The sequence below is a fragment of the Lissotriton helveticus genome, chromosome 2_1, assembly GCF_964261635.1.
Source record: "Lissotriton helveticus chromosome 2_1, aLisHel1.1, whole genome shotgun sequence".
NCBI classification, from domain to species: domain Eukaryota; kingdom Metazoa; phylum Chordata; class Amphibia; order Caudata; family Salamandridae; genus Lissotriton; species Lissotriton helveticus.
This window is the reverse complement of record NC_136059.1, coordinates 90,453,462-90,477,537: the sequence shown is the minus strand read 5'-3', so window position 1 is coordinate 90,477,537 and position 24,076 is coordinate 90,453,462. Positions and strand designations below refer to the sequence as shown.

The 24,076-nt window shown below is 47.3% G+C and overlaps 1 protein-coding gene across 13 annotated transcripts in view; it reads left to right on the top strand.

The window, feature by feature from the left end:
* The window catches only part of LOC144817736 (uncharacterized), a 624,365-nt gene that overhangs the window by 174,143 nt on the left and 426,146 nt on the right, over window positions 1–24,076 (top strand). For 3 of the 13 annotated variants that reach the window (XM_078674504.1, XM_078674505.1, XM_078674506.1), the window contains exon 5: window positions 18,598–19,862. The exons of the other annotated variants lie outside the window; for them this stretch is intronic. In XM_078674504.1, the coding sequence (XP_078530630.1) occupies window positions 18,598–19,244 (647 nt within the window). In that variant the 3' untranslated portion in view covers window positions 19,245–19,862. Of the gene's footprint in view, window positions 1–18,597; window positions 19,863–24,076 lie in introns of those variants that run through there. 13 annotated transcript variants of the gene reach the window in all.

The window sequence follows — 24,076 nt, the reverse complement described above, 5'->3', positions numbered from 1 at the left end:
TGACTTGTTCAGTGCCTATATAGATGCCACCCCAGTGCGCTGACCTCAGTCCCTTATTTTCTGTCATTAACGCGGATCCGCTTTGACCTCTCCTCAGTCAATTTTGTTATATTTATTTTTTATTTTTTAGTCTAAGCATCTAGTACTGCCACCATTCTGCAATTCTTAATAAAGGGGAGGAAAGTTGTTTAGAAGAAGTAATTCACCCGATTCTAACGAATCTCTGCCCACATTTGAAATTACTAGGGGAAAAGGAGTATAAGGAAAGAGAATTTGCAATTGTTAAGCAGAGTTTTGCAATGTATTTACTTCTAATCTGGGAGTTATTTTTTGCATTCTAAGTAGTCTCTATTTTTCAAATGGTGCCAATGTACTCAAGTTTATAGGAAACCATTGTTAATAATGCAACAAACCTTACAGTTCACTGCATATCATTAGTCTGATGCTAATAGTGAAAGCTTTTGAGTTAATGAATCCTGTATTCAAGGCTGAACAACTTGCTCATATATATCTTGCCTTGGCATCACACATTCCTAATTCACGTGTCCACATTGTGGGATTGAAAACTGGCAGCCCACAGGTTTGTGCTGCAGGGTTCTGGGCCTAAGTGTCCAATGTTCTTGATCCCAGGCTATATAATCCTGGGTGAGTGATAGGAGTCCTACTCCCCAGCAACATTTCATTCCTAAGGGGAACTCCATTGATCTACATGAGCACTAAATTGTCCACCAACTTTTTGGATTATGGAGAACTTTATAGAATAAAAATACTTTCACTAGAAAAGCCATTTTTTTCTTTTAAATATTTAAACAAATTTCTGATGGATACATATAACTACAGTTTCCTCAACTTTTGAATATTCCCCAGGTGTCAGATTGCATCCGGAAAATATTTTAGTTTTCCTGTGCACCAGTATGTGGTGTCATGCTGCTCAGTGCCAGCGTTCACTTCCACCAGCATTTCCGCCCCTCTGGCTGTGAAAGAGGCTTTCAAATTCCCCTACAGTCCATGCAACCAGCTCAGCAGACTGTACAGTCTTTCCATGGCTGAGACCACAGTACTCATAAGCAACATGGACAAGTGGTGCAGCATGCAGCCAAGTGTCTCTATCTAAAACCTCTTTAGTGTATCCTTCATGGCACTCAATCACCCAGTTGGAGGCAGCATCCAACATTTTCTGCCACAGTGGCAGACTAGCACTACAGACAAGTGGTCCACTAAAACATCTTACGGCGCCACGGGCGATTAGGAAGCCCTGTGCGCGTCAGCGCGACCGGTAAAATCGGCATGAAAAGCCGCCCCGCGGCCCGGTACTTCCCGTGCTGCTCGGCGCGTAACTGGTCAAAAGTGATTAACGGATCGGAGCAGAGCTCCATCACACAGCGCGAGAGCGCCTGGAGTAACAACGCTGAAGACAGCTTGAATAAATAAAAGGCAATGCCCCCAACAACTAACAGTGAAAACTGGGCAACAACAATTGAATTATGCACACATTAAGAACGTGTTAGCATGACGCGTTTAAGGTTTTGAAAACAAACATAAAGCAGAGGCTACTAGTCTCATAAATAACGAAAAAGAACCCTCAATTAAGGTAAACAAATACATTTCAATCAAGCATGTAACGTGAAGCGCAGAGCGCTCATAACCTGTATTACCGTATGGGGCACTTATCTCTTGCTGTGAGCATCAAAGAAAGAGGAAGCTGGGACTGTTCCCAGGGCTCTTATGAGGGCAAAGGAGGCGTGGCTTATGCAAAGCATCATGGACAATGTCGTTTTCATACTGATTGTGTGTTTATTAGCTGATGTGATTTTACAGTAAAGAGAGAAAGCATAATCCGAAGCCTCCGGTCCTGTAATAGAATTGGCTGCGTTTTGATTATTAAGGCTCGCGCCCTGTGTTGCACTATGCAGCAGTGCTGCATGGCAAGAGTAGAGTCCTTGCGTCCTGGTTTTCTAAATGGACCCAGGAATTGAGCACGCTCGTGCGTGTATTTTTAGTTTTAAGGCCTGCTATTGGCCTTTTCCTGCGTGTTCGCTTCGGAACTGGCACACAATAGGCCAGAGGCGGGCGCATAGCTCCGCCCCTGGCCTATTGGTGTCTATTACGCGCATTTCCTGCCATATGCTTTAAATTATCGTGCCCAGACTCGAGCACGATAATTGAAAGCATATGGCAGGAAAGGCGCGCGCACCACTCGCGGCTTTGTTTTCCCGATCATGGATCCCTGGCTCTCAAGTTGTCAGCTCCATCTGCTGCGCCACAGACGGTCTCTCACTATGGGCATCCCTGTGTTTGCCTTAAAGGGTCTGCTCTGATGTTTGCCGAGCCGCATCTTTCTTTTCTTCAGCCCGGCTCGCAAACTCTAATTTTTCGACATTTTACATTTTTCTATTGAAGTGTTTACGAGTATTTGCAGTGGTGGTCGGTGAGTGGGAATTGTCCACAACAAGGCAGGTTCGCACTTGCACAGCAGTGTGTCGAAAACCAGGAATTGGGGACTGATGTCTATTTCTGTTTTCCTTACCCTCTGGCTTTCAAATGCTAAAACCAAACGGCCAAATTCCTGAGACGGGTCCAACGCATCCAGAACGCCTCTACACGCGTGATCCTCGACATCCCTCGCCGCAGCCACATCACACCCCACCTGAGACCTGCACTGGCTCCCGGTCAACAAGAGGATAACCTTCAAGCTCCTCACCCACGCACACAAGGCACTTAACTACACCGGACCAACGTACCTCAACAGATGACTCCGCTTCTACACTCCCACCCGCCAACCCCGCTCCGCCGCCCTCGCTACAGTCCCCCGCTTCCGAAGAGCGACCTCAGGCGGCAGATCGTTCTCCCACTTCGCCGCCAAGACCGGGAACAACATCCCCATCCACCTTCGGCAGACCCAAGACCTGCTGACCTTCAGAAAACTCTTCCAGACCTGGCTTTTCGAGCAGTAGCAGCATTCCCCACCCCAGCGCCTTGAGACCCTCACGGGTGACTAGTGCGCTCTACAAATGATCAGATTGATTGAACCCTACTTTCTGTTTAGGATTACTCGCTTATTTGTGGCAGAGATGTGACTCACCCAAGTCACATGACCGTTTCAAGTAATCCTGGCTTTCTAGCCAACTTTCAGTGCTCTTTATACTCTGACTTGCAACCCCCAAACGTATTCTCAGAATCGTGAAATTACGGGTCCCAGAATGCACATTTCTCTCTGACTCAAGAGCTTGCGCAGGGTAAAAGTCGCACTGCTCCAGGCGCGCAACACCCATTGGGCTCTGACAAGAGAGGGAAGCGTTCGGTAAGAGGAGAGCGGGGGGTTTGCATTTCACTACTTCTGATAGCCGCCGGGTGGGTCTACGTTAGTGTTTACTCACCCCCGACAAACCGGAGAAGCCGGGGCGTTGCGGTTACGGTTGGGTGGTGCTTATAGCCCCCCCCCCCCCCCCTGTTGGATCCTCCATCTGGTGAAGGTACAACGTTGGGAACGTTGCGAGTGTAGGGCAGTTGGTTGCAAGTATGCCTGGACGAAAGGTAGTTAAGGGCTACAGCATGGAAGTTATGATGCGGACCATGATGCGGGAAATGGGTGAAATTAATAAGAAGTTGGAGTAAGTGGATGAGTTGGAGGCCCTCATCAAAAAGAGGTTGGCTGATCCCCCAGGCGCATCGGCCAGGCCCGTGCGGCAGAGATCGGCACCCTTGCCAAGGGAGGATTTCGCGCCCTCATCGAGGGGATCTAAAGCCAAGAAACACAGGCACAGTCCCCCAGCCCCTGTGCCTGTAGATCCGGTCCTTATGACACCCGTACCTGCGGTGCCACCCCCTATTGCACCGTTGCCGGTCAGTCCGGCGCCCGTTGCCCCGGCACCCCTACCTCGCCCATGGTACCGACGGCGCCCACAGGGACTCCTGAGGCGCCGGCTGGTAGTTCAGAACCGGTCCCGGTTGAGTTGGCGTCTCAGATAACGGCTTTATTGCCTTGGCTACAGAAGGGAGGTATGTCTTTTGCTTCATCAGATCATGCGGCAGAAGCGGCAAAGTTAGTGGAAAAGATTAAAGCTGCAACGACGGCCGAAAATGCTGCGATGCCCTCACCTTCTTCACTTACAGGTTCCAGTCCCGCCCAACCGAGTGGAGATGGTGGTAGACCGGCGCAGGCGCCCGTAAATGGTAAGGAGGTGGCGCTGCCTCTCTTGGGGGACGGCTCAGCGCCATCTAGGAGCGAAAATCTGGCACAACATGTATCCCTGGAAGTGAAGGAGTTGAGTTGGGCGGGAAAATATGTCTACATTTTCTCTTTGTTACTAGATAATAGGGAGATGGAGCAGGCCAAGTTACTGAAAGAATGGATGCATTCGAGCGAATGGAGGGCACAGTGCTCCAGGTTCAGGGTGGAGGAGACGTTGAAGAATTGGATCAGGGCTTTCTCTGTCCTCACGGCTATTGTGGCCGAACGGCCCCCTAATGTGCAGGCAGCAATGGCTTGCTACCAGAGCAGAATTGTGGGGTGGAGCGATCAATACACTGGGGATGCGTGGAAGGAATATGATGTTAATTTCAGGAAAGCTAAGGAATTCGACGCATCCCTGGCATGGGACAGGGTGGACTCTGTGTCCTGGCATAAGCAATTCTCGGGGGACACAGCCCCATCCCAGTTCACCAGTGCAGTCAAGGTATTCTCCGCCAGACCCCAACAGCCCTTTCGGTCAGCCCAGGGGAGTGAGGTCCCGTGGAAGAATAGAGCGGGGGGGGTCAGAGAGGAGAGGGGTGTGCTGGGACTTCAATAAGCGTTCCTGCGCAAGGGCCCCGGGCACCTGTAGATTTAGACATGCATGTGCAGTCTGTGGTCATCCATCCCACCCCGAGACAACTTGCATGGCCAAGCCCGGCAGCCACGGCCAGAAGGAAAGGGGGAAGCCTGAGTAGTGCAGACGAGTTGGGCCCCCCCACGCCAATAGACGTTGTAGCAATGATCCCCTGGTTGAATAGATATCTGGACCACGCGGCGGCCATTTTACTTCAGGAAGGTTTCTCGCAAGGTTTTAGGATACCGGCGGTGGGGTACACAGGTAGCGCACACTGTAGGAATCAATTTTCAGTAAAGCATAATCCCGCAGTGGTGGCTACTAAGATTAGTAAGGAACTGTCTCTGGGCAGGATAGCTGGTCCCTATCCGGAGGTGCCTGTACCCGATTTTGTGTGTTCACTGCTGGGGGTAGTGACCAAAAAGGAGAAAGGCGAGTTTCGACTGATCCATAACTTGTCGGCACCGAGAGGAGCCTCCTTGAACGATGCGATTGATGAGGGGATTTGTAGTGTAAAGTATGCCTCATTTGACCAGGCGGTGGAGTTATTGCATGCTCTGGGGCCAGGGGCGCTGATGGCAAAGTCCGACATAGTCAGCATTCCGTCTCCTCCCAGTCCATCCGGCGGATCGTCACCTCCTAGGTTTCAGTTTCGAAGGCAAGTTTTACATGGATAAATGCATGCCCATGGGCTGTTCCATATCATGTGCTTACTTTGAGACGTTCAGCTCATTTCTGGAATGGGTCATGAGGAAGGCGACGGGCCACCACCGGGTCATGCATTACCTGGACGATTTCCTTTTTATGGGCACGGCGGTGAGGAAAATTGAATTTTGCCTTGTCATGTGTCCCTACGTGTTCCCCATTATGTTATATGTGCATGATCGATATGCATATGTTCCCCCTTGACCGAATAAAGACGCAATTATAGTTGTGTCCAACGTTAGTATGCCAGTTATCCAGTCCTCGTGAAAGCAACGCATATTAGGCCTATGTTGCCAACGTTTTACATTGTGCACGTTAATTCATCGAGTTGTCCCCGTTTCTAGGCCTCATAGGGCCCGGACACCAGATTCGAGCTCCAGTCTCCTGAAACCACTCCGAGGAGCGATACAGCCCCTCCCGCATCCCTGACCCTTCACTTACTCTCTGCCAAGCAGCGCGGTGTCCGGCCTGGCCTGCCTGCCTGTCTGCCAAGAATATGTTATGCCTCTAGTTATCAGTTCAGCTCCCCGGCTTCACATTCCTAAGCTAACGAACCGCATAAACATCTTCAGCTATAGTCTAGTCTTCCTGTCTCCATGCAAGAGAATTACTGAATTAGTATCCATAGAAGATTCATAGCACACGCCATACATGTAGAATATATGCATGCACCAGCCTTAGTGTCAAGTAGCCTTTACTCTGATGACATTTAGATTCTATCAACATGTACTCCAAACACAAGATATCAGATATGCTATAGGTACATGTCGTCCTGACATCCCAGACTTTAGTCTCCTCTTCTAGTGCCAGAAGTCAGAGCCCCAGCTCTCCCCAGTTACACATCATGGCCCGTTTGCGCGCACTAGTAGGTTAAAGGTTCCAGCTGCCCAGGTAGCCCCCCTCCATGTATCCACCCATTTATGACACTTCTGTGACGTTTACATCACATGTCTCCTGTGCACGCCTTCTTTGTACGCCCATATGTTCTTATCTTTCGTTTGTCACTTGTTACGCCTACTGTATGCAATTATACTGTTTTACTATATATACTGTATGATGTTAATGAGACGTGGCAGCTGCCATTCCCCTTTTCCTTGTCTGTCCCTTCCTGAACCTTTGCAGGTGATGGAACCCGATGGTCCATTGGCTCGAGCCATCCGATTAAAGCCCATTCTGACTCCGATATCACAGATCCTGCCTCTTATTTATTGAGCTATCTGTTTCAGTTAATGCATAGAAAAATAGTACAGGTAATTAATTATTTATTTACCACATAATGGCGCCCGAACAGGGACGAGCCCCTTCCCCACGTGCCGGCGATGTAACGCAGGCCCCCTGACCCTTCTACAGCCGTGACGGACCTCTACTGCGCACCTGCAGATATTTCTGCTCAAGTCTCCCTCAGGCCCACGGAGGAGACGGAGACTGCGGTCCGGCATCCAGACGAGGCGGTGAGGAAGGCGGGTCGTCCCGACCAGAGCCCAAGCCGAGAGAGCAAGGTCCGAGGTATCCGGAGGCCCACCTGTAACTGAAGCCCGAAGCACATGCGTAGTGCGTAGCAGTAACTAGACGTCGTTCCAGTCCAGTCCGAGGCCTTCAGTTTTGCTTCCCGGTGAGTACCGTTGCTGGGGGTATCTAGACGGGTGTTCATTAATTTGTGCCCGGTCCGACGGGTTTGGGTACACAGATCCGGTCCGACGTGTTCACCTAGGTGGATACGGTATGACGTGTCTCTTTAGGAGACCGGTATGTTCTGTACTGTTTTAGCAGTGCATCCAGTAATTCTAGTAAGTCCGTTCTCGAGAAATTCAAGTATTATGTTTTCAATGTATCAGGTAGTATTCTGTTCGAACTGTTATTAATGTGTTCTTGATGTCGTGGTATGAATGATTGTTTCGCTATTCATTACTGTGTTCATTGTGTATTGTGTTCAAGTACGGTTCAAATATGCCTCTGTTTTCGAAGTTACGTCAGATAAAAACGAGAAAAGGGTTACTCGAAGAATCAGTTCCTGTCCCTCCCAGGGACAGTCCTGGACATTTCATGTATCATAAGCATGGCTTAGATGCCATACTGTATCTAGATTTATGGGTTGACTATACTAAACATCTCGAAGAGAAATATAGATGGCCTGTTTCAGGAACATGGGATGCCGAGTGCATCATGAGAGTAGAAGAAGCATTATGGAAAAAGAAAGCCAGACAGTCCCAGAAAGATGCCATAGAGTTATGGCGTAAAGAATCCCATAAAAGAACCGAGAAAGAATTCAGAAAAGCAGAAATAAGTAGGGAATCCTCAGAAAAAGCCCAAGAAAGGGAATTAATCGAAGAAGGTGAACGAGTTAGAGCAGAACAGTCAGACAGAGAAATGCCCTTATTAAAGGTATGTATCCCCTTCTCGCCGAGGGTTTGCCGAAGGCGACCCCGGAAATATCCTGTAATGTACCGCCACCCTTGGTCCCGACTAAATTACGTCATAAACCGACTGCAGCCGAAATTTTTCTTTCTTCCTATTTAGACGACACTGTCCCCGAATATGCTAATACGAATCCTGCACCGGTTCAACTTCCACCTCCTGTTAATGTAATTACTGTGCCTCCAGGCGTTGGTCCTGTCCATGCTCCAGTACCCCAGGACCAACCCACATTACGTACTCCTACTGTACCAGTCACGTTATCAGCAGCCGCACATTCAGTATTAACTGATTCCAGTTCAGGAGGAGCAGGGGGAGGTACTCCTATCACCCCGCCTCAAACAAGGCGACGGACGCTGAGAGATGTAGCGTTACAGCGTACGCCAAAACTGACTACGTATGACGCCCTCAGAAAGTATCTTACTGAGTGTGGACCTGATTGTAGATATGACCCAGTGCCAGGTGAAGATAGCATGTTAATATATTCCATACGTTTACGTCGAGTTGCAAGCTTCTTGGTTACCATATCGAATATGGAACAACATCTAGACAGAATATATCACTTTATCCAAACAGGGGAGAATCCAGAAAGTATTCACGAAGCTATGGCGCACAGGAAAGTCGAGATTCAAGGCATGATATTGCAATTTTTAATAAATTGTTTAATAAGAGAACAGGATTATCCTGATAAAAACAAAGAAGATATGAAAGTCCTGACAAGATGGAGTGACAATATAGCAGAAGGAAAACACAGAACACAAAATTGTATAGAAACCATGTACAAAAAGATTCGAAAGGAAATTATAAGTATGCACCAAAAGGAGGAAGAAAAGAGAGTAGCCGAGAAAGAGAATGACTCTTCAGGCGAAGAGGTAGACAACGAGAATCCCACCAGAATAGCGTATGTAGGCAGAACGAGATCTTCAGATAGACATTCACGCCTAGATTACAAGAAAGCTTTTCCTCCTCCCGTACCAGAACAGTGTTCTCTTGAACAAGTATTCCAGGCTACCGATAAAATTCTGAAACTACGAATAGGTTACAATGAGCTTAGTACCATGCATGAACAAGAACTAGCCCGATCAGCAGTCCGATGGACTAATGATTCTACCACGTTTCCAGACGAAGTAGTGGCCCAAATGTTTCTGAAGCTGCCCCCAGCCGAGCAGCGACTGGTGGGTATGTACATGATCCAGCACCTCATCACACTGTATGAGGATCAACATTCTGATCCAGGTCCCTTATACAATGTATTGAACGAATTACTCCTAAACAGATGGAAAGGTCTAGGTACCGATCTAATTAGCGTCATTTTAGAACAGCGCCACAAATACAGAACGTTCCTGACTCCGCATTTTTTTCCTGTTTCACCCCCATTCTACATAGACAGACAGAATCCGTTACGAGAAGTGCATCCTGTTAAGGGAGCGGGGGGTAATCTCGAACGAGTATTTGTTTACACCCCTATAACGAAAATAGAACTACTTGAAATGAAAAAGTTAATACCCTGTCACGATAAAGATCCAGCAGGGTTCCACCGAGAATTAAAAGACATGCTCCGTATGGGAGAATACACGTATCCTGATATCATCAAAATGTTAAAGGTCCTGTTGCCTGCGGGCATATATGAAAAACTGAAAGAAAAAGAATGGGAGGTGGGAGAGAAAAAGATTGATTGGACCGCGTTAGAGAACGAAGATAATGCACGGGTCCCAGGTACTGGTCTTGGGGATAGAGCCAAAGAGTTGCCCGAACTGTTAATACAAGTCTTGCCAAGATTACTAGCCACGAAAAAGGAAGATTGGGATGCCATCTCAGCCTGTAAACAGAAACAAGACGAAGACACTAGTGATTTTTATTCCAGATTTGAGAAATGTTTCATTATTAATAGCGGTCTGAAAACAAGTAGTGAGTCGTATCCACATCTTTTTGTTACCAAACTAGTTGAGAATTCTTTACCGCAAGTTAAAAATAGAGTATTGAAAGTCGAGAGTACTTGGCAAGCTAATACCCCGTCCCAGATGCTCCAGATGTTACAGTACCACCAGAACAGAATCAGGGAAGAGCAAGAACACGAAAGGAGACGTATGAAAGACACGAAAATGAAAGTACTAGTTGCACAGTCTGTTCCACCAGACAGTCAGAAGAGGGGTCCGAATCAGACTAGTCATTCTGCAGCTCCTGTTAAAGGGACATGCAATTACTGTAAACAGCCAGGTCATTATATAAACGAATGTGCAGTTCTGAAACACAACATAGCTACAGGTAAGACGAAAGAGAGACCACGTCCTCCTAGACAAGAACATGTTCCGCAGAATTCCCAGCCACCGCAGAACGCACAACAGACAGTTACAGTACCGCAGCCTATAGCTGCCACACAACACGTTACACAACAGATGTACCAGTACGCAGTCAGATTATCCAGAATATCAGCAGTATTCATGAAACAGCCTAGAGAGGGAGGTTGGCTTGCCTCTCATCGAGGTTCCTGTAGATCAAGAGGGTCCCTATGTACACAGTCAAGTATTAGGGAAAGACAGAAAGTTTCTGATTGATACAGGGGCAAGTAGGACTACCATTAGTCATGACGAGGTTCCAGGGGCTCCACTCTCAGGCTCAAGAAATGTTTCCCTGGGATTTTCAGGAAAGCCTATTGTTAATGAAATATCGAAACCAGTTTCTCTAGAAGTTGGTCCATTGTCCCGAACTACAGACTTGTTACTTACGACATCCTGTCCTGAAAATTTACTTGGTATTAAAACATTGAAAGAATTAGGAGCGGTAATATGCTGTTCTCCGGAAGGAGTGAGATTGTTTTTACGTGATTTTAAAGGTCATTATGTGTTACGAGATTTTGATCCAAGATTACTGAATGTACCACAGCATTTATGGGCGCAAGGTCCAACTGATGTAGGTTGTATGCACATTACACCATATCGTGTCACTCTGAAACAAGGTGTTGTATTACCACGAATCAGACAGTACAAATTACCACCTGAGGCTGTAGCAGCCTTATCGAAAATTGACGAGCTCATTGCTCAAGGAGTGGTTGTAGAAACTGACTCCAATGTATGTAATTCTCCTATCATTCCGATTCTTAAATGTACTGATCCAAATGCACCCCCAGTTTATCGATTAGTGATTGACCTTCGAGAACTTAATAAATGTATCATACCCCAGTACCCTGTGGTCCCAGATATCTCTTCCCTATTGACTGCCATTGATTCTGAAGCTACGTTCTTTACAGTTATTGATCTCAAGAACGCATTCTTTAGTGTCCCCATTCATCCAGACAGCCAGTTTCTTTTCGGATTCTGTTTAAATGGAAGAAGCTATAAATTCACACGAGCTCCTCAAGGTTTCACAGAAAGTCCTAGTATTTACAGTCAAGCACTTAAAAGACAACTAGACAGTATTCACATGCCAAATGACACTGCCCTGCTCCAGTATGTCGATGATCTATTAATCACTGCCCGTACAGAACGTGACTGCGAACGTGCGTCACTGACAGTATTGTATTTTCTGGCAGAGATGGGGCACAAGGTGTCCCCTTCGAAACTGCAATTCTGTGTCCAGCAAGTGGTATACCTTGGACACTTACTGTCCAAGAGGGGTAGACAGTTGACACCTGACCGTATCCAGTTAATAGCACATCTTCCACTGCCCAAGACACAGAAGGAGGTACGAGCTTTAATCGGCCTCACTTCTTACTGCAGACAATGGATTCCTCAGTACGCATATCTAGCTAAACCACTGATACAGTTAACGACACAGGAGGCAGCGACATCGACTGTCCTCCCTTGGACCCAGGAACATACACTTGTTTTTAATGAGTTAAAGAAAGCTTTATGTAATGCACCTGTATTAGCGACACCAAACTACAGTAAGCCTTTTACACTTTTTGTCACTGAACGTGATGGTACAGCATTATCTGTTCTCACGCAAGATCAAGCAGGACAACACAAGCCTTGTGCTTATTTTTCTAGCACATTAGATCCAGTAGCCCAGGCTCTGCCTGCGTGCCTCAAGTCAGTTGCAGCCACAGCTCTAGCTATCAGACAAAGTGATTCCATAGTGTTAGGACACTCCCTGACAGTACAAGTTCCACACTCCGTGGAAGTTCTTTTAAACCGAACACAGACTCAGCACTTGACAATTGCACGTTTAACAGGATATGAACTGACACTGTTGCAGCCACACATAGAAATCAGACGCTGCAACATTTTAAATCCTGCTACACTGTTACCCTCGATTACGTCAAACCCTGCCACACATGACTGCGTGGAAGTTATTAACACCATGACAAAGCCAAGACAAGACTTGACAGACATTGCATTACCTGATCCCGACCTGACACTTTATGTGGATGGTTCATGTATGAGAACAAGTACAGGAGAGTTAGTAGCTGCATATGCAGTAACTACTGAAACTGAAGTTATAGAAACACATCGTATTGACACCTTGTCTGCCCAAGCAGCAGAGCTCATTGCTCTAACCCAAGCCTGCATACGAGCTAAGAACCTGAAAGTAAACATATATACAGATTCACGTTATGCATTCGGAGTCGTTCACGTCTTTGGAGTACTCTGGCAAGAAAGAGGTTTCATGACCTCTCATGGAGCCAAGATTCAGCATGGCCCCCTCATTCAAGCTCTGTTAGAAGCAATACATTTGCCGAAAGCCATTGCCATTATGAAGTGCAAAGCACATACAAAAGCTACTGACACCATTTCCCAAGGTAACGATCTAGCAGATCGAACAGCCAAGCTTACAGCCCAGACTCCAGACGTTCCAGTTAACACGATCAAGATAGATATTCCAGATCAGACTACTTGTATGACAGTGAAGGACCCTACACGAGATGTACTAGACATACAGACACATGCTACTCCCGATGAAATCAAGAAATGGTCTGAACAAGGAGGGGTCCAGACAGATCAGGGATGGTTGACGAAGGGAAAAGCCACATGGTTTCTCCCCGACTCTATGGTTCAAGTCATTATTAACACCGCACATAGTCCAGCACATTTAGGAGAAAAAGCCATGTTAGACAGCATCCAGAATATTTGGTTTAACAAGCATTTACGAGCAGCAGACAAACAGAAAGTACGTACCTACATGATATGTTGTCAGTTCAATCCAGGTAAAGGTGTTCCGGTGGAACAAGGTGGATTCCATCCTCCTGACCACCCTTTTGAAGTCCTCCAGATGGATTATATTCAGATGGATCGATGTCGAGGTTTCAAGTATGTCCTCGTAGTTGTATGCGCTTTGTCCAGATGGGCAGAAGCATATCCAGTCCCAGATTACACTGCTGCGACCACTGCCAGGCAGTTGGTTCGTGAGTATTTCCCCCGCTATGGTTTGCCCAGGGTCGTGTATTCAGACAAAAACCAGCCATTCTCATCCGAACTCATGAAACCAGTATCTCTTCTGTTGGGGTACCAGTGGAAGTTCCACTGTGTGCGACACCCCGAGGCAGCTGGCCTCGTCGAGAGACATAATCAGACTCTGAAAATCCGCATTGCAAAGGTTTGCGCAGAAAAAGGCGTAGATTGGATGGTAGCCCTGCCAGTCGCCCTTTTTTACATGAGAATGGTCGCTCACTCCCGTTCAGGTCTGTCACCTTTCGAGGTTGTATTCGGTCGTCCCCCGAACATATGGGGTACACCTATGCCACGTAAAATAACTGATGTAGACAGTAATATGCTGACGGATTACCTAGCTTCCTTGATGTCTGCACTACTCTCTTGTCGTTCACAGGTTGCGGCTGCCTTTCCAGACAACACTCAAGTGAAACCGCACGAGGTCATACCAGGCGACCTCGTGCTAGTGAGGAACTTTGATCGTTCAAGTTCGCTGGAGCCCCGCTGGAAAGAGCCGAAACTAGTTCTGATGACCACAAGGACAGCCGTAAAGCTAGAAGGAAGAAAAGGCTGGCTTCACTCCAGCCACATCAAGCGTTTTCATGGACTCCGTCCAAAGACTTTTCTCAAGGACTGCCCCGATACTGACTCTAAACTCCCCCTGTTAGAGAAAACTCCGCAGCAGGAGTATAAACTTAAGCTCCGGTCTAGCAAGTCAGACAGTTTAATTGTTTAAGTCCCTCTCGGGTGAAGCGGTTAGACAGGTTCCTGACATGTATGAGATAGACCCCCATAGTGAGAGAGTTTGACGAAACTCCAAGAAAATACGTTACTGTAAAAATCTGCGCAGCAGATGTATCGTCACTTTATTGTTTGTTATTTCTGAGTCTTACGATTACATGCATAAGTTATGTTTTACATGTATATTTTCCTCCTATTGATTCACATGTACATCTTTCCTCTAATGATACAGTAGAGCACAATTTTAGTGAACTACCTCCTCACGAGTTATCCTATCGGCTTGCTATGCGCAACAATACTTTTATCCGAATGTTACACTATTCACACCAGACTAGCAATGCCACAAATTGTTGGGTGTGTGGTCGACTCCCCCCTTTCCAGACACCGAAGGGAGTTCTGCCACTCTTTCCCTATCCGTTTTCACACAATGGTTCGTGTGGAGCATGGTTTACGATAACATCATCCTCAGACGATAAGTCCCTTCTGAATAGAACATGTTTCCCAGACAAGGAAGGTCTTTCCCATAGAACAGGGTTAGATCTAGAAAATGAAGTATATGATCTAGGTAATGATTCCTCGAATTTCATGGTTTTGAATGTTCAGTCCGAGACTACTCCAGACTTGCCTGCTATTACAGTCCTACCAGTGAAAGGCGAATTATGTGTCAGAAAGAATGGTTCAGTACATCTAGGACACAGTGATTGTACTACTGTGGTCGAGTATAGTGACAGTGGGAAGTCTACTTTCTAAGCCTCACGTCATTCGTATTTTGTATGTGGTCAGACCGCATATGTACGTCTGCCCCTAGATTGGGATGGAACATGTTACATTGCCTTCCTACTGCCACCAGTTTTCCTAGCCCCATCCGATTATCACAGAAATACACATCTAGTACACGTCAGACATAGAAGGGAGATCGAGTCCCCAATTGTCGATCAAACTGAAACTGCCTTAGAACAGTATACAGACTTCAATAAAGGTTTCTTTTTCTTCATAGGTCCTGTCCAGAATAGTAAGCTACTACGTAGGCTAACCAGAACCCTTGAAGCAGTAGTGAATGAGACTACTTCCGCTCTAGGTAACTTAACAGAAGAACAATCTGTTATGAGATTCGTCGTTCTTCAAAACCGCCTTGTTCTTGACGGCATACTGGCCGATAGGGGCGGAGCTTGTAGAGTCATCGGATCTAGTTGTTGCATTTTCATTCCTAATAACGCACCGTCTGTTTATTCAGCTATAACCAGACTTCATAAAATAGCCCATCAGTTACACCAGAATCCAGGCACCTAGACATGGTCCGGTTGGCTCTGGAGTATAATATCTGCCTGGGGATGGAAAGTACTGTCATTCCTAGGAATAGTAGTAATGATCATATTCAGTTGCTGTCTCTGTTTACAATGTGGCCCTGCGATTTGCGGTTTGTGCGCTACCTCTTGTATTCCAAGTCCCAAGTCCCATTCCAAGAAGATAAGAGACGAGCAAATGGTGCTCTATGAACAGATAGATGGTATCATGAATATTGATGTTTCCTGAAGGAAACGTAGGGAACAAGGAGGGAATGAGGAAAATTGAATTTTGCCCTGTCATGTGTCCCTACGTGTTCCCCATTATATGTTATATGTGCATGATCGATATGCATATGTTCCCCCTTGACCGAATAAAGACGCAATTATAGTTGTGTCCAACGTTAGTATGCCAGTTATCCAGTCCTCGTGAAAGCAACGCATATTAGGCCTATGTTGCCAACGTTTTACATTGTGCACGTTAATTCATCGAGTTGTCCCCGTTTCTAGGCCTCATAGGGCCCGGACACCAGATTCGAGCTCCAGTCTCCTGAAACCACTCCGAGGAGCGATACAGCCCCTCCCGCATCCCTGACCCTTCACTTACTCTCTGCCAAGCAGCGCGGTGTCCGGCCTGGCCTGCCTGCCTGCCTGTCTGCCAAGAATGTTATGCCTCTAGTTATCAGTTCAGCTCCCCGGCTTCACATTCCTAAGCTAACGAACCGCATAAACATCTTCAGCTATAGTCTAGTCTTCCTGTCTCCATGCAAGAGAATTACTGAATTAGTATCCATAGAAGATTCATAGCACACGCCATACATGTAGAATATATGCATGCACCAGCCTTAGTGTCAAGTAGCCTTTACTCTGACATTTAGATTCTATCAACATGTACTCCAAACACAAGATATCAGATATGCTATAGGTACATGTCGTCCTGACATCCCAGACTTTAGTCTCCTCTTCTAGTGCCAGAAGTCAGAGCCCCAGCTCTCCCCAGTTACACATCATGGCCTGTTTGCGCGCACTAGTAGGTTAAAGGTTCCAGCTGCCCAGGTAGCCCCCCTCCATGTATCCACCCATTTATGACACTTCTGTGACGTTTACATCACATGTCTCCTGTGCACGCCTTCTTTGTACGCCCATATGTTCTTATCTTTCGTTTGTCACTTGTTACGCCTACTGTATGCAATGCAATTATACTGTTTTACTATATATACTGTATGATAATGAGACGTGGCAGCTGCCATTCCCCTTTTCCTTGTGTCTGTCCCTTCCTGAACCTTTGCAGGTGATGGAACCCGATGGTCCATTGGCTCGAGCCATCCGATTAAAGCCCATTCTGACTCAGATATCACGGATCCTGCCTCTTATTTATTGAGCTATCTGTTTCAGTTAATGCATAGAAAAATAGTACCGGTAATTAATTATTTATTTACCACAGCGGGCTCTCGGGAGTGTGCTTGGGCATTGCAGGAATTTTGCGTGCTCATGCGGACTTTTGGGGTGCCGCTGGCACCAGGGAAAACGGTCGGCCCGTCCACCTGCCTGGAATTCCTCGGTATCGAAATTGACTCGGTAGAGGGATGCTTCAGGTTACCCAAGGACAAAGTGTATAGGTTTAGGGCAGCTCTTCGCCAATGCCTCCGCAATAACAAGGTTTCACTACAACAACTGCAGGAAGTGGTGGGACAACTGAACTTCGCTCTGCGGGTCATTCCTATGGCGCGCCCATTTTCACGCTCCATTGCCCAGGCTATGAAAGGACTGCGGGAGAAACATCATCGCACGAGGTTGTCATCTGAGGTTCGCCAGGACATGCATATATGGATGGCATTCCTGGAGGATTTCAATGGCAGGGTAGTGTGGTCCGGTCCTCCCGCAACATCAGCAGAGTTGGGTTTATGGACAGACGCTGCTGGTAGTGTGGGCTTCGGCGCTATCCTGGGGTCAAAATGGGTCGCCCAGCGGTAGCCGGAGGAGTGGAGAGAATGGGGTCTGACCGCCAATATTGGCTTCCTGGAACTCTTCCCGATTTGGGTGGCTCTGATTGTCTGGCCGGAACACCTATGTAATCAATCAGTGGTGTTCTGGTCGGATAACATGACGGTGGTGGAATGTATAGATCAACAGGGGGCACGCTGTCCGTACATACTGCGCCTGATAAAGGAGATAGTGTTACAGTGCTTGAAATGGAATGTGTTTTTTAGAGCCAAACATGTCCCAGGAATACTCAACAATGCAGCTGACGCCCTTTCTCGCTTTAAAATGCAGGTTTTCAGGGCACACCTTCCGGCAGCGGACCCCTCGCCAGCGCATTTCCCGGCGGTACTTTGGCGGATTGGTGCCCCAGATTACAGGACCTTGTGGTCGCTAGCTTAGCCCCCAGGACCAAGACCGCTTACGAAGGGGCGTTTTGGTCTTACCGTACTTTCTTGGGGGGCGAATGGAAGGTTAGGTGGCGACAGGAGGACAGCTTTGCGGCCTACTTAGAATGGATGCACAAGGAGGGGCGCTCAGTGGCGGCTGCGAGCAGACATAGGGCGGCGGTTTCCTTCTTTGCGCAAACGCGGGGCATCCGAGATCCCACTAACACCTTTATGGTGCGCAAGGCTTTGAAGGGTTGGCGCCGTTTACAAGGTCACTCTGCAGATAGAAGAAGACCCATTGGGCTAGCGCGGCTGGCAACCTTATTGGGGGCGCTTCAGTGTCTGTGGCTCAGAGTGGGAGGTACTTCTGTTCAAAGCGGCATTTTCCCTGGCTTTCTACGGGGGCTTGAGAATTAGTGAACTGGTTGCAGGGTCAAAGGGAGATCGGTTGGGTGGCCTACAGTGGACCTGTGTAAAAATCAGAGAGGATACTATGTGGGTGACGATTCAGAGATCGAAAACGGACCAGGAATCTCGGGGTCACACCATAGTGCTCCACCTGGCCCGGGCCAACCCTTGCTGCCCGGTTTCTCATGTGGAGATCTTCCACAGGCAGCGGGAGGGCACGCCAGGGGGGGCACTGTTGTGCCACGCCGATGGGACACCTCTGACCAGGTACCAGTTTAGGCGAGTCCTGGAGCTGACTGTCAGACAAGCAGGTTTTGACCCTAAGGAATTTGGCACTCACTCCTTTAGGATTGGGGCAGCAACAGAAGCAGTGTTAGGGGGTCTCTCAGTGGAGAACGTGAAGAGACTTGGGAGATGGTCGTCTGAATGTTACAAACGTTATGTACGAATTGACATGTTGTGACAGGATGGTGCTCACGCCTTGTATGTTTTTTTTTTTTTGCAGTTTCTCAAACCTGTGACGCAGGGGAGGAACTCGTCGCGGGACGTCGACGATCTACACCACCGCGACACAAGCCACATGAAGAACACAGGACAGCGGTTATCTGGATTGTGGGCCACTCTTATGTGAGGCGTGCTAAAAATGTTTTTATGGCAGGAGACCGCAAAGAAAGGGCGGCACAAAAGGGGTTTAGCATTTCATTCTTTGGTAAAGGGGGTCTTTGCCTCAGCCAGTTTAAGGACTTCTTCCTGGGACTCTTAGCGCGGCAGCCCGCTCCCCCGTCAGTGGTGATACTTCACCTGGGGGAAAATGACTTGACCAAACTGGGGAGGCGCGTCCTTATAGAGGAGATAGTCTCCACTGCGGGGTGGGTGGGCAGGACGTGCCCAGGCTGCACGGTAGTATGGTCGCAACTTATCCCTCGGTGGCAGTGGCAAGGGGGGAACTCGGTCAGGGCGTTGAATCACTCGGTAAAGAGGATCAACACACAGTTGGACAAATTATTTCGAGCCCCCCGGTTGCAGACGATCCCACATGGGTGTATCTGGGGCGCGCAGTTCTACCTTGGGGATGGGGTACACTTGACTGATGCAGGGAACGTCATATGGTCGAATAATCTCTGGGCCTGGTTGGAGGGATTTACAGAGTAAGCACGTGTCTGGTTTCGGTCTAGGCTGGGGGAGGCCAGATCGTCGGTTAACAATGCTGGCCTGTGGCGGTAAGGTCATGACCGGTGAGCAGCTATTTTAAGGTTTGGGGGGCGGGCATCATCCATGGGAGGTGCCCGCCCAGGGGCAGGGCTCACTGGCCCCTCCTAGAACTTCAGGGGCAAGATAACTGGTGCTGCAAACGGGCGCGGGTTGGGGGGTAGTCACGCTTTCCCGAGGCTGGGAGCCACCCCGCGCACAGGTACTCATGACGTCAGCATATGGCGCGAGTAAGGGCCCTCCTTAGGTGGGTAAATGGAGTTCATGGCGTGGACCGGGTATTTTTCGGGCCCGGCTGCGCATGCGCACATCTCTAGGTGTGGCGCAGCTTGCAGGACCTTGACACCGGTTAGCGACCTTGCCATATGGCCAGTAATGTTAGCTTGCAAAATTCAGGTAGGATGTTAGATTCGGTTAGGAAACAATCTGTATTAGTTTTTGTTAAGGATAGTTTCTCACACATGTTGACAATCGTGTATCTAATGTATCTAAAATTTCTTGTTTATATCTTAATAAATACGGCCGAGAGGTCCCGCGACCTCCCGCCTTCCAAAAGACAAACCAGGTTTCATGTACATATGTCCGGGTATTTGGTGGTCATTTGGGGGGGGGAGACAGCCAGTCACTGACCATGTTGCAGCCGCACCCGAGAACTTATCAGGTCTTTAAAAGACCATTTACTTGTAAAGAGGCTTTTGTGGTGTTCAGCCCTTCTTACAGCCACTCTGTCTATGGTTGAAAGAATTTGACCCCCCCCCCCCCCCCCCCGAAATTTGGGTCGAGTTGCCCGCCTGCACTGCACACTGCAGAGAGAGAGAGCACGCAGCAGACGTGTGTTTAAAAAAAAAACTGCCTTTGTTCCATCACAATAAATAAAATATGCCACCTGAAAAAGTAAAATTCATAAAATCTACACAGATTAAGTGCATGATAAGAACACGGGAGGACAAACGGCAGGCGACGTGGGAAAAATAAAGTCAATATTCCGCGTTCTTTACCGAAGTCACAGCTTCCTTCTTGTCGGCGCTTGGAGGAGCTGTTATCACATTTGTGACCAGCACTCCATTACGTGGAAACTAACTACCCGCTCCTCCCACACGTTTGCTTACTTAAAGGGCCAATGTTGCACTGGAAGCTTTCCGACAAAGCCTGTTACATTGCTCCCAAGGGCCTCGCCCTTCACGGGTGCCTCGGCTGCAAGGTGTTCCATATCACATCTGGTCCTGGCTTTCCAGACACAAGAAAATTGCATTTATTGACCTATAATTTTACTTTTTGCGTATTAACTATGAAATCGTAGGGGCAACTGGACATTGGTGCTGAAGTCTCCTCCATTTTTGAAAGGCATTGGGTATGAGCTGTGGGTTTCGGGGACCTGGAAGTCTACTAACAGTATTACTGTTGATCAACAACAGAAGTCTGCTTATCTTTTTAATTGGGACGCATCTCTTTCTTCAGCTGCAAGATTACGCCCAACAGGATGTGGTAAATAAATAAATAATACCTCTCTTTTTGACTAGACATATATCATAACAGATAGCTCAATAAATAAGAGTCAAGATTCGAGGTAGTAGGAGTTTCGCAGGTTTATTACAGCATAAGGACAGGAACAGGACAACCTGCATAGGAATAGGATGACAGGGCCCAGCAGCTGCTGGGGCTGGATCTGGGATGAGCGCGCTGACTTTTAATAACAATACATGAGCATATATACATAACGCAAACACATAGCATTACATTGCAGTAGGCGTAGCAGTGGGTGGAGCAGAAGGCGTGACGCGTAGCAGTCGCGAAAGATAAGGGCGAAAGTAGGTGTAACTGGGCGTATACATAGACATGTGATGCAAACGTAACAGAATATGTCATGAATAGGGCGGAAACCATGGAGGGGGCTACCTAAGGAGCCGGGACCTCTAACCTGATGGTGCGCGCAAACTAGCAATGACGTATCACTAGGAGAAGCTGGGGGCTATGAACTCTGTGCTAGGAGCAGAGACTGAAGTCTGGAGAGTCAGGGCGACATGTACCTAAACAGTATCTAGTATCTGATGTTTAGAGAACATGTTGATATAAACTAGAAGTCAGGAGAGGAAAGGCTAACTTGATTCTAAGACTGGACCATGCATTATTCTACATGTAGTGCGTGATGAAGAATATTAAATGACCATTAAATGCAGTATTTCTCTAACGTGGAGACGTGAAGGCTAGACAATGACGGAAACTATTGATGCGATTCAGTAGCTTAGGAATGCAGAGAAGGAGTACTGAACTGATAACTGGAATCATAACATATTCTTGGCAGACTCAGAGACTGAGCCAGGCTGGGCCGGGCACTGCGAGGCAGGAAGTAAGTGAAGGGTCGAGGATACAGGTGGGGGCTGCATCGCTCCTCAGCGAAGTGTCAGGAGACAGGAGCTGAATCTGGTGTCCGGGCCCTTTTGAGGCCTAGAAACGGGGATTTTATAATAGAATAACGTGCACACTGAGAAACGTGGCAACGTAGCTTTACATAGGCCTGATATTCGTAGTTTTCACGAGGACTGGAAACTGGCATACTAGAGGTGGACACAACTGTAATTGCGTCATTAATCGAACATGGGGAATGCATATGCATATTTAATCATGCACACATAACATATGATGGATGACACGTAGGGACACAGAACATGGCAAAATTTACTTTTCCACATTCCCTCCTTGTCACTACGTTTCCATCAGGAAACATCAATATTCATGATACCATCTATCATTTCATACAGTATCATTTGCTCGTCTCGAATTATCCTGGAACGGGATGTAGAACGGGGCTTGGGACTAGGAATACAAGAGGTAGCACAAATGCCGCAAATCGCAGGGCCACATTGTATACAGAGGCAGCAGCTGAATATGATCGCTACTGCAATACCTAGAAAGGACAATATTTTCCATCCCCAGGCGGAAATTATATTCCAGAACCAACCGGACCATGTCCAGGTGCCTGGATCTTGGTGTATCAGATGGGCAATTTTATGGAGTCTGGTTATAGCTGAATAAACAGACGGCGCGTTATTTGGAATGAAAATGCAGCAACTAGATCCGATGACTCTACAGGCCCCGCCCCTATCGGCCAGTATGACGTCAAGGACGAGACGATTCTGTAAAACGACAAATCTCATAGCAGATTGCTCTTCGGTTAAGTTACCTAGAGCAGAGGCAGTCTCATTTACTACAGCTTCGAGGGTTCTGGTTAACCTACGGATCAGTTTACTATTCTGGATAGGTCCTATAAAGAAGAAGAAACCTCTGTTGAAATCTGTATACTGTTCTAGAGCAGTTTCAGTATAATCGACAATTGGGGACTCCCTTTTATGTCTAATGTGTACTAGATGTGTATTCCTATGATAATCAGGTGGGGCTAGAAAAACTGGTGGCAGTAGGAAGGCAATGTAACAGGTTCCCTCCCAATCGAGGGGCAGACGAACATATGCGGTTTGACCACAAATAAAATAAGAATGACGTGAAGCTTTGAAGATAGATTTCCCACTGTCACTATACTTGACAATAGTAGTACAATCACTGTGTCCTACGTGTACGGAACCATAATTTCGGACACATAATTCGCCTTTGACTGGTAGTACTGAAATAGCAGGTAAGTCTGGAGTAGTATCAGACTGAACATTCAGGACCATGAAATTCGACGAATAATTACCTAAATTATACACTTCATTTTCTAGATCTAACCCTGTTCTGTGGGGGAGTCCTTGCTTGTCTGGAAAACATGTATTGTTAAGAAAAGATATATCTGTTGAGGATGACGTTAACGTGGACCATGCTCCACACGAACCATTATGTGAGAATGGATAAGGAAAAAGTGGCAGGACTCCCTTCGGTATCTGGAAAGGGGGGAGTCGACCACACACCCAACAATTAGTGGCATTGCTGGACTGGTGTGAGTAATGTAACATGCGGATAAATGAGTTATTTCGCATGGCGAGGCGGTAAGAGAGTTCATGAGGAGGCAGATCACTAAACGTGTGCTCTACTGTAGCATTAGCAGACTTATTTACATGAAGAACTGGGAAATACAAGAAAAATGCATAACTGGTGCAGGAAATCATAAGGCTGAGAAACAATATGAAACATAGAAAAACGATACATCGGATTGAGTTTTGACTAACTCTCACTATGGGGGTCTATTTTATACATGTCAGAAACAGTCTAACCGTTTCACCTAGGGGAGGACTTAGACAATCAAACTGACTGACTTATTTTACTAGACCGGAGTTTTAGCTTGTACTCCTGTTGCGGAGTTTTCTCTAACAGGGGAGGGGTTGTAGCAATGTCTTTTGCGGGACAGTCCTTGAGAACAATGCTTTGGCAATCCTTCAAATCCTGGGAAATGTTTTTTAAGACGGGTTTCAGTCCATTAAAAAGTTTGACATGAGAAAGGTGCACCCAGCCTTTGCGTCCTTCCAACTTCACGGCTGTACGGGTGGTGAGGAGGACCTGTCGGGGCTCTTTCCAACGAGGCTCCAGCGGACTTGATCTGTCAAAGTTGCGGACCATCACCATGGATCCTGGAACGATTTCATGCGGTGCCACCTCGGTATTGTCTGGAAATGCGGCGGCAACCTGTGAACGACATGAGTTGAGGGCAGACATCAAGGAAGCTAGGTAATCTGTCAGCATATTACTTGAAACATCGGTAATACTTCGGGGTCTAGGAGTACCCCACATGTTAGGGGGGCGGCCGAAAACGACCTCATACGGGGACAGACCTGATCTGGAATGTGCGA